This window comes from Centroberyx gerrardi, chromosome 4 (genome assembly GCF_048128805.1).
Source record: "Centroberyx gerrardi isolate f3 chromosome 4, fCenGer3.hap1.cur.20231027, whole genome shotgun sequence".
Taxonomy (NCBI): domain Eukaryota; kingdom Metazoa; phylum Chordata; class Actinopteri; order Beryciformes; family Berycidae; genus Centroberyx; species Centroberyx gerrardi.
Window position 1 is genome coordinate 27,146,751 of NC_136000.1, and position 10,771 is coordinate 27,157,521.

General features: G+C 45.0%; 1 protein-coding gene across 2 annotated transcripts; it reads right to left on the minus strand.

Moving 5' to 3' along the window:
• Positions 1-1,513: 1,513 nt before the first annotated feature.
• uba2 (ubiquitin-like modifier activating enzyme 2) lies at positions 1,514-10,401 on the minus strand. Of its 2 annotated transcripts, none has more exons than XM_071914060.2 (17): positions 10,225-10,401; positions 9,087-9,170; positions 8,803-8,873; positions 8,606-8,670; positions 8,414-8,514; positions 8,082-8,203; positions 7,860-7,927; positions 7,527-7,648; positions 7,280-7,379; positions 6,356-6,507; positions 5,982-6,075; positions 5,618-5,730; positions 5,334-5,489; positions 4,982-5,078; positions 3,580-3,685; positions 3,276-3,418; positions 1,514-2,951 (listed from the first exon to the last, which is right to left on the minus strand). In XM_071914060.2, the coding sequence occupies exons 1-17, from the start codon at positions 10,363-10,365 to the stop codon at positions 2,731-2,733; spliced, it is 1,956 nt and encodes a 651-aa protein (XP_071770161.2). In that variant the 5' UTR covers positions 10,366-10,401; the 3' UTR covers positions 1,514-2,730. The 2 variants fall into 2 exon arrangements, with proteins under 2 accessions (XP_071770161.2, XP_071770165.2); XM_071914064.2 differs by having other exon boundaries at positions 9,087-9,204; positions 10,225-10,328.
• Between the last annotated feature and the right edge of the window lie 370 nt (positions 10,402-10,771).

Below are 10,771 nucleotides of genomic sequence, written 5' to 3' on the forward strand. Positions count from 1 at the left end.
ATACAGACCGTTGGAAAACTGTTTACTCGGCAGGATGCGGGCACGGGGACAAGAGGGAGGGAGGGGGGGGGTCTCCACCGGACTGACCAATCAGCGGCCTCCTCTGAGGGGCGTTAATGATGATGCTTTGAAAACCTATAGGGTCCCACTGCATGGGCACTAAAAGACAAGTCAGTTTCCGAAAAGTAGGCATGAAATAATACTTTAATACGCTTTACCTCCATATTCATTATCTTCCAATACCACAGAGCCGTAGGACGTCCTGCCAGATTGACCTTGGCTAGCTGATTCATTCAAGTCATTTGCATCACTTATTAAAATGATTAAAATGCACTTTTAGACTTGCTTTTATGTGATTGGTTTTTGATCATGCCCACTTGTGTTGTTTATGTCTATTTTATTTTTTTTATTGTTTTACCTCGTTTCATTTTACGATTTTTATTTATTTAACCATTTTACTATTTAACTATTAATTTCTTTTTTTATCTCCTCAAATACAATTACTTTACTTGTGTCATGCTTTCCTGTAAAGCACTTTCTAAACTCTGCCTTTAGGTAAGTGCTATATACATACAGTTCATTCTTATCCTTATTACCTTATGTTCTGGGATCTAAAAGATAGTCAAAGAGAATTAGGGTGCAAATAACAAAAAAATCTCCAGTTGCAAAGGAACGTTTTGTACTGGGAATCATGCCAAACATCAAACAGCATGTGGTGAGGGCAAAGACAAATCCTGTGTATACTCACATCCAAATCTGTCAATGAAGATGCTGAAACTTAATCTGTCTGTTTTATGATATTCAGTGTTTTTGGTTTTTCTAATAACTGCTGTAATTATTTGTTTTTACCATCTTCCCTCACTATTTGTCTTACCCATATCCTGTTCTACTGCGACCCAACCGCCCATAGGGATCATTAAAGTTTAATCTAATCTAAACACCTTTCCTTACACCTGTTTATAGTGCTGTGTGTGTGGCAGCTTTGCCTCATGTTTACTCTCTTGAAGAATGTCACACTCTGTACAGAGCTGACCACATGATGACTTTCAGACTTTAATCCCTGACCTGAACACACACAAAATATTTGCGCGAGTCCCCATGAAAACCCACATACAGCTGCTCACACACAATCTCAAGGTGATCTGCTGGTGAATGAATGTTCTGGCAGATAAAAGAACTGGGTTTCAGATGTGTAATGATTCAGCAGGGGGGGGTTTAGGGAATTCAACCTGAAAAATGACTAGATATTTTCTGGTTGTAATGAGGCTATTCCTCAGTTCAGAGAAAAACATGAGACTTACTTTACTAAGCAGGCACAGGTAGAAAATCAAAAAACATTAACATTGGCCATATTCATATTTTGAGACAGTTGACTGGAGGTTGCTATGTCATTTTCTCTTATGCAATCTTTAGAATCTGGATGGGTAAGATTCCTTCCTCATTCCTTTATCGTGCCTTATGCCTGTGCACCAAAATGACAAACAAACAAGGCAAGAAAACAAGAAGCGGCTGTACTTGATGAGTTTATTCTGTCTTCACCATCTTGGTCCAAAGGGCTCTGAAGGCCTCTCAACAACAGGTCAGATTACAATGAAATATGAAATTATGAACACGGACACGGGGGGTTAAACTGGAGAAGGCGGCAGGAGCGGAACTGCAGCACCTAAAGCCTGTGTTCCTGTGCCCAACACCCGGAACAACCTGGAAAAACCCCAAAGGCATCAATATAAATGCAGGGCTCCCCCACCTTCACGTGACCCAGTTTAACCCCTGTGGTGAGAACTAGAAACGATCGGTTCGGGTCAGAACACACTACTGCGTCTCTGCTTGAGCTCCGTCTTGAACAGCATTGAACAAACACTTAACTTTGCCGAACCAGCCAGTAGACAAACCGAATCAACATGCCACTTAAACATCTACTGTAACAAGTTTACATGTCAGTACTACTAGCCTAGATCTAACCCGCTTGTGCTTAACCGGAGCCTTTGAAGGACACACTTCAGTCATTGCAAATCCACTATGCTGCTCCATGGCTGTTGCAGAGAAACTTTTTTTTTTATTCTCTTTAACAGCTGGACATTTCACCATGACGGTGTTATGGAGGGCATGGTTACATTATTTGCAGCCAAAACATGTTAGTTCTAGAAAAGAGGTAGCAAACTAACGCCCATGGCACAATCTGGCCAAACTCTCTTGCAGACTCTTGGGGTCTGGTTAACCGTCCCTTCAGAAAACACTGAGATCCATATTAAAACTCAGGAAAAGGTTTTGGTTTTGAAATCTTTTTTTTTTCTTCTGTAACCTGACGACAAAGCACAGAAAACACCCTGACTTGTGTAGCATGAGAAATACAGTACGCTTATAAAAAATACAAAAAAAAAAAAGCACTTTTTTTTTTTTTACCATCTCAAGAGAAGCATTTTATAGGGACCGGAAATGAAGAAAAATAACAACAAAAAAAAAAAAGGACTAGCAATTTTTCAAAACGTGTTTTTTTTTTTACATGTATAATCTATTTACAGCATCATGTGAGGAGGAGAGCTGAGGGAGTATGAAAGCACAAACACAGAGGAGGGAAAAAAGGTAATGACGAAAGATGGACCAGAACAGTTAAATTGTTCTTCGTCAGAGGTTTTTTTTTTCTTTTTTCAGCCAACCATCTGTCTGTGAGTCAAAACGACAAAAAATATCAAAGAGTTCTCTGTCTCTCGGGAGACCGGGGGGAGGGGGCTAGTCCAGAGCGATGATGTCGTCGTCGTCGTCATCATCGGCGGCGGCTGCGCTCGATTGGTTGGTCCGTGGGCGCTTGGCGGAGGCCTCGCCGGTCTCTGCGTCCTGGTGCTTCCTCTTGGTGCCGCTGGTCGCCGCGGCGGCAGAGCTGGAGGACGGCGCCCCCTCCTCCTCCTCCTCGTCGGAGTCGACGATCATGACGTCGTCGGCCTCCGCTGGAGCTGAAAGGCGGCGGACAAGAGCGGTCACACTCGGATAAATTGTCACATTTTTCGAATTTCGATATATCGCCCCGTCCCTAATACTCAGAGAAAAGACAGGAGCGACTGTACTCTTTAAACTTTATGAATCAAGCTTGGAAAAAGGAGTGCTGACATTTCCTGGTGTACCATGGCAACTTTATGGAGGAATGCCTGTTCTTGCTCATGCTAATCCTGTGTGTCCGTGGCTCTGGGTAATATGAGTCATGGCCTTGTTGCTACAGTGGAACCCTAGCAACCCTAGCAACAGTAGCCATGATAGTGATATTCTCTGCCCCCGCTGACCTTTAGAGGAGGTGGAAGGCTGGGCGGAGTCCTTATTGCCGTTGGTGATGCTGTTCGCCTCTTCCTGGTTAGTGGGAGGGGGCGGGGCTTTATCTGGGGCATCGCCCACCACCTCAAACTCCACATCCTTCTCTAGCTCCTCACTGGAATGAGAACAGACACACACACAATTTTCATTTACTACTACAGAGCCATCATGAAATATAATGTATCGAACTGAGACATCACCACATGAACCTGTGCATTCTAAATATGCAGGGACACACACACACACACACACACACACACACACAGGGGGACGTACGTGTGCAGGACATTGATGAGGAGTGTGTAGTCTTGGAGGAAGTCGTCGGCTTGGAGGCGGCTGCCGTTGCGGATCCCAAAGTCAGACAGGAATTTACTGTTGTTGGCTGTGAGCGGAGAGACGGACAGGATGGGAAATCACACACACACACACAATAACAAACACGTGTTTCTAATTACTATACATGTGAGGACATTCCATTCATCTACTCCCATTCCCTAAACCCAAAACATACTCGCCAAATGCTTTTAAGATTGTGGTCCACTATGGAAATTAGTCCAATTATTTAATCATCCTTGATAGTTTTGAAATGCATTTAGGTTTTAGGACATCATTAAACAACATTTAAACTAACCCTAAGCCAATTTCAATGAACTTATCGACCCCAATTCTAACTTTAACCCTAACTCTAAAATTTTCCCTTTGCAGAAACTGACAAAATGTCCCAACTTAGAAGGGTTTTCCTCATCTTTCCATCACAGAAAGGGCCAAACACATACATAACTTAAACTGAAAATTATAATAAGAATAAATCAAAGGACTATTGCTGATTTCCAGTTCTACTATTATAACTACAACCAAAACAGACCATGGAGGCACAATTGGCCAATTTAAAATTGAACAAGGGGAATGGTGATGAGGTAAAACACTGTTTTCTCTCTCCCAGTTTTCCCTTTAGTAATTGTGATGCATGTCATTATTCATGTTAACTGGGGTGCTATCTGCTTTAAATTTCCTACTATCCAGGCAGCATGTGTTGGAGCTCAGAACTGACAGATGCTACCTGAGCGCCCTCTTCTGTCCTGCTGGAGAATCGCTCTACTTCACTGTTCCATCTCTCATCCTACCACCACTCCCCTAAATAATACATTTCTCCCTTTTATTGCGTTACTTCCTCTCATCCCTTACATTTACTTTGTTATTCATTCTTCCCCTCAGTCCTTCTCTTCTGTCTGTCCCCCTTCCCTCTTTTATTTCCCGTCTTCAGTCTCAAATCTGATGGGAGGAAGAAGCAGGGAGAGTAGAGATACTCTCCCTGCTTCTTCCTCCCATCTGCCTCCCATCTGTGTCTCTATCTCCTTAGAGAAGTGATGATGCACTCCCCGACTCTCTTTTCTCCTCACCTTCTGTCTCTCTCTCCATCTGTCCCCGTTTCTCCTCCTCTCCTTCCTTCGGGTCTCCATCCCTCTCTCCCTCCCTCTCTCTCTCCCTCCCTCTCCTATAGCTCCCTCTCCTATAGCTCCCTCCTTAGGATGTGTCCACACTTTTCTGCTTCTTTCAATCTGCTAACGGCTTTTTTTTTCATAAGAAAGTGAATGGGGAAAAGCCAGATAGTGTGAGCACGCCCTTAGAGGAGATGATGCTGCTGCCATCTTGCCGTTTCTCTCTCCCTCCTCCTTACCTTCTGTCTCTCCCTCCTCTGAGGAGATGAGGATGGTTCCTTTCCCGTCTTCTATCTGAACATCTGGAGCCACCATGCCGAACTTCTCCTTCAGGATCTGAACCAACAGACGAAACATCAAATCAGCACCATCTGAACAAGGCAGCAGTAAACATGTCGTCCCCCACGTGATGCAGTCACTATTTGGGCCAAATTTCATGCCCCCCTTAGGCCAATAAGTGTAATTATTATATAAATTCCAGAATGCAGTGGAGCGACGCCTCATTCCAAGATCTGTCAAAATCTTGGAATCAAAAATGGGAGAGTGATGTTCCCTCTTTTGTGGGGTCAAGATGGCGTTCTGTCGCATTACCCTGTCCTGCAGGGAGAGGACCATGGTTTTGTGGACGTTGAGCTTGACGGTGACCTCGGGCTTGCTGACGCAGACGTAGCAGTTGGCACTGGGCGGGTCCAGGACGCACGGGACCAGCAGCTTCTTCCGGAGGTTGGGCCGCTTGTTCAGGAAGATCTGGAGACGTGGCAAAAAGAGACAGACATTGAAAGGGAGAAGACGACAGAGCTCACGACTGTGTTTACATGTCATTTTCGGAGTATGAAAAACCTGAGTTCTGGATAGTTGGTGGCAGTTGAACTAACCGTGCGACAGGATTCCAGCTCCCCAGACAGGATCTTGAGCCCTTCCAGCACGATGAGACCAGCGATGACGGCGTTGGTCGTAGCAATAGCTGGGATGATGTTACCCGCCATGGCTGAACCGGACAAACGAATCAACAAATAAACCAAACATAACTCATGTGCCAAAGCAAATTCACAAGAATATGTACACTTAATGAAACAGAGCAAATACCACATCCTAGTTTCTCCCCTGAGGCTGTCTTAGAGCCTCTGATGTTTGTCAAGTAACTTTTTAGTTACTTCAAAAACATCTTGTAAAACTCATTCACGCCAATGTAACCAATTCCCTAGTGAAAAAGACGGCGAGACACTACAGCCAACTTACACTTGACGTCGAAGCGACTCTTCATGTTCATGCTAAAGATGTGCATTCGCAGATTGGCTGCCGCGGTAACGAAGTCCATGGCTGGAGGGTCGTCCTGACAAGAGGATACACACTCAGATTAGACAGATTAGATTATGCATTTATTTCACGGTGTCTGTGTATGTGGTCAGCCATGTATCCAAGTATGGTGAGTGGTTACAATCCTGCACTGTATCAAAAATTAACAACAGGAGGTTTCTTATTAGGCCTGAACTCTTTTCTCTATCCATCCTGCATTTTTATGGCACGATATGGCTATCAGCATCAATTTGAAAATGCTGTATTGAGATAAATATTCTACACGTAGGGGCTTTAAGTTTGTGTGTGTGTCTTACCTTGTCCCAGACCAGCTCGGCCCCGTCGCCCTTCTGCTCCAGCTGCGAGCGGAGAGTCTCCACGCTGTGCCTGAACAGCTGGCAGCAGCCCCAGACACCCAGGACCTGCTGGTCCTTTAATCCTGAACCTGGAGACTCCTCCTGAGGACAGGCTGGGACACACACACACAGAGTCAAACAGATGGAGATACATGCATCAGCCAGTCAAGAGACATGCAGGCATACAGTGGCTACTTTACATGTGCACAATAATATGAATATTGCCAACAGTCTGATTAAGACAATAGTGTGATTAAGGCGTTTTACAGGATTCTATAAAGTGACATCTCCCCTAATAACCTAATTAACTTTTCGTCACCAACTACACATGTGCAGCTTGATCACACTTACAGAAATGTGATTAAAGTGTATACTACAACTGGTTTCTATTAATGCCAGTAAAATCAGAATATCTCCAAAATATCAACTTTTTAGGAACTAAGAAACACAGCCTTGTTTTCAGCTTGACCACCATACATTTTTGAGTTTATCCAATGGGGTTTTGAAAGGGTTTCATAAGACCAAAGGTTGTAGACTTTTCTCAACCCATAGAGGAACATGGAAACCTTCAACTGAAGTGAAAACATGAAAATCACTGAGATTGGAGTTACAGTTTTTGTAACAACTGCGATATTCTGTGTTTACACTTAACACAACTGACTACATTCATCCTCCAACAGCTAAACCTAACCTTCACTAATAGATGCCCTTAACCTGGCCTTACCCTGTCCATAATAAATCTAAACCTGTGCCCCAAATTCTAAAATAGCACCTTAGAGGAATGAGGACTGCCAATAAGGGACCACGGCTCTGCAGCCAGTCTATAAGAACTATTAACAGAGCTAAAATAAAAAATAGACTGACATAAATATTTCATAGACATACCGTGGTTCTCTAGCTGCTGCCAGTCCAGGGGCAGAGGAGCTTTCCTCTTCTTCCACAGCTTGTCCATGGTCAGCAGGTACATGATGTCATCTTTGAAGAGCTGGAGAGGAGAGTCAATCAAAAGCAAGCTTGTGATGTCGGTGATGATGATGCACTGCGGCGGTGCTGCTTAAATCGCTCAAACCGCTGCGTGTGTTCGGTTTCTAAAAATACTACACCGACTGGGTGTGATGTGTCTGTCTGGTACCTTGTTGAAGAGTTTGACCGGGTCGTATCCTGTGGAGCGCGCCCACTCCTTGGTGGAGACGCGCTTGATGTCCCCGTCCTTTTCCGAGGCTATGGCGCGAGCGGCCGTCTCTTCGGGGTTCCCTGTATTGACAGAACACGCATTCAGAGACACAGTGCGGGGGGTGTGTGCCTTTCTGACTAACTAACCTGCTGCGTGAACACTTAAAACATTAGTATATAGAAGCATAGAGACCATCACAAATGCAGTGAACACACCTGAATATACAGTATGTGCTGGAAAATCATCAGTCCTCATCAGATATTGTGAAACTACTGTAAGGCCGTAACTCACATGCAGCTTCTGGGTCGGCTGTGTCGGGCGACACCTCCTGATCCGCGTCCTCTTCTCCAAACAGCTGACTGGGGTAGCCACAGAAATACAATGCACGGTAACCATGGGAACACACACTCCATTGTTATCAATAGGGTATAAATGGTATCTACCTGAACTGATACCAGAGCCCTTTATCTACAAGGCTGACTTCGCCTGAACACAATATTCAAAAAGCCTTACTTGAAGAGGTACTTGGCCCAGACGATGCAGTGAATGGGCTCAGACGGCGTGTTTCTGATGGTGCATCCTGGGAAGGTCTTCTGGGTGGGCTTCGGCTGGCACTCGTAGCACTCTGTCAGGCCCTGAGGGAGGGAAAGAGGGAGAGCGGGAAGGAAAGAAGGAAGGCGGAAGAAAGACAGCGACACAGTGAGAGGTGGAAGGGTTATGATATTTGTTGAGATAAAGCTTGCATACATACATACACACAGAAATTGGGATTACAGGATAGGGATGCAAGGGAACATGATGTCATAACAATTAGCGTAACAAAAATGTGTGTGTGTGTGCGTTACCTTCTTGATGACGGTGACTTGTCCCAGGTATCCAGCGGTGCCGCTCTCGATCAGAGGGATATCCGCCGCCAGACACATCCTGTTCACGTGGTTACGGGCCGCTGGGGAGACAAAACGCTTCCATTTTACCTCATCGTTTGAACATGCCGGAGGTAAAGATCGGTAAATAAATGACCGGCGAGGTGCGGATACCTCTGTTATCCAGAGCGTTCATCACCAGCATGAAGTTTCTGAAGAACTCCACGTTGTAATCGGGGCTGTTGGGAAAATAAATAGACTGTAATCACACATCAGCAGGGACAAGTCAGGTTTATCCTTCCATTTCAGAAAAAAAGAAATAGACAGGTGCAACAGATTAAGCCCTTAATACATTTGGCCCTTAACCTTACTTCATGATGCTGTCATGGTAAGCTGTGATGTTTGCACTGGGACAGAACTGCAACACACTCTCCTTGGCCACCTGCAATACAACAGGAGAGACAGAGAAACTGACTGAGGCAGGAATGTACAAATGACAGACAGAACATTTTTTAGTCTGCTGCATACTGATAAAGAAAGCATAGGCATCAGGGTGTGTTCAACATAGCATGCTGTCAGCAAACGTCTAATTTTAGAAACATTCAAAATATGACGTGGACAACCGGTAACTACTGGTTTTCTGATATTTCCATACCTGTGCTTTAGACTTGCCCACATGCTTCTTCTGAAAGAGGAACTGCCGGTTGAGGTTGCTCACATCGATGGTGTCCAAGTCGATCTGCCAAAATCAACAGGTGCCTCATATCAGTCAGCTGTAGATATAGATGTAATGGAATATTTGACCACCACCTCCAGTCAACCTCAGCCCCACACACACAGTTTCTGACACAGCTGCTGTGTTTAAAATAAAAGGATTGTTTGGAATGACTAGTACAGATTGGGATGAAAACTGTTGACATAAAATAACAACGGGACATAGTGTGGTTTACAGCTGCTCCTGTCTTTATGCTCTAGATTCTGCAAGACTGTCCAAGCAACCTCAAGATTTCTGCAGTTATTAGTTACGACTTAGGACAGAATTGCAGAACTGTGTATAAAAGCAAAGAGACCTCTGATGAAAACAATCATTACAAATTCTCTCATGTCCTAGTGAGAGAATGCGAGTGAAACTATTACTCATTTTACTGGCGACACCCTCAAGCACCCTAGGGCTCCCTGACCTCTGACCTGCACTGGTAGACGTACATGTTTAGCACTCAGCCTCTGCAGGTTAACGCTGCTAGACGCAAACTGCTGTAAGCAAGTACTGGTTGCACTGACTGCTGCCCAAAAAAAGGCGCAAATTTCAATAAGACCCACTGATAATCTTTATTGCAGCATAAAACAGAAAATTATACAAAGCGTTTTCTAAGTGTCTCTGTGTTGGCACCTAGCCAACTGACCGGCTAGCTAGCCATCATCTCACAAAGAAGTTGTCTAAGTTAGCGGTGTTCATGGCGCCTAATTGCCCCAGTTTCATTCCTGGGATTGTTCATGTTATTTCTGTTCAACGCTCTGGCTTGTCCAGTGTTACAAAACAGGTGAGCAGCGAGTACACACTGAAGGACAGGAGGGAGACGACAAGAAACTACATAAAGCCGTCCCGTATGTTTTACATCTTGGAAGTAACCCGTCCCAGGGATTAGTCCGAGCCCGCTCACTAGCGTTAGATAGCTAATTGGCCACTGGTGCGCTAGCTATCAAACCTCCAGGCACAGTCTGTTAGCTCGCAGCACAAAGACCTAGCATGTTAGCCAGCTAGCTAACATACAAACACACAGACTGTTACGGACCACTTCGATGTTTTTGAAGCCGGTGAGGACGAGGTTCTTCAGCAGCTCGCAGCCGATCCCTCCCGCTCCCACCACCAGCACCCTGCAGGTGGACAGGGAGTCGGCCAGCTCTTTTCGGAGGGAACCCACCAGTTGGACCATGTTGATCGGCCAGAGACAGAAGCAGAGCCTGCACAACACCGGGCAGCTAGCGGCTAGCTGAGATGCTAACAAGCCAAAGAAGCAGCGCCAAAGCCACAAGGTCTGGGGCTGGCGGCGGCTAGCCCTGCAGCGCCGCCTGCTGCACGGGGGCGGTAGTGCTTTCTACGACACTTGGATTTGCCGAGATATAGGTATACTGGGAGATATCTCCCATCCGAGATATTGGACACTTGGATTTAGGTTAAGATTTAGTTAGTTTTCTTCATCCAACATGTCTTTGGTCTTTGACATTTCTGATGTCTGATCTAAACAGCAGGGATTACTAGAGGAAGGTCATATGTGATAATTAATACAGAAGAAGAAGAATCTGACTCAAGACCTCAGTCATGTCATTCCCTCTCTTTCT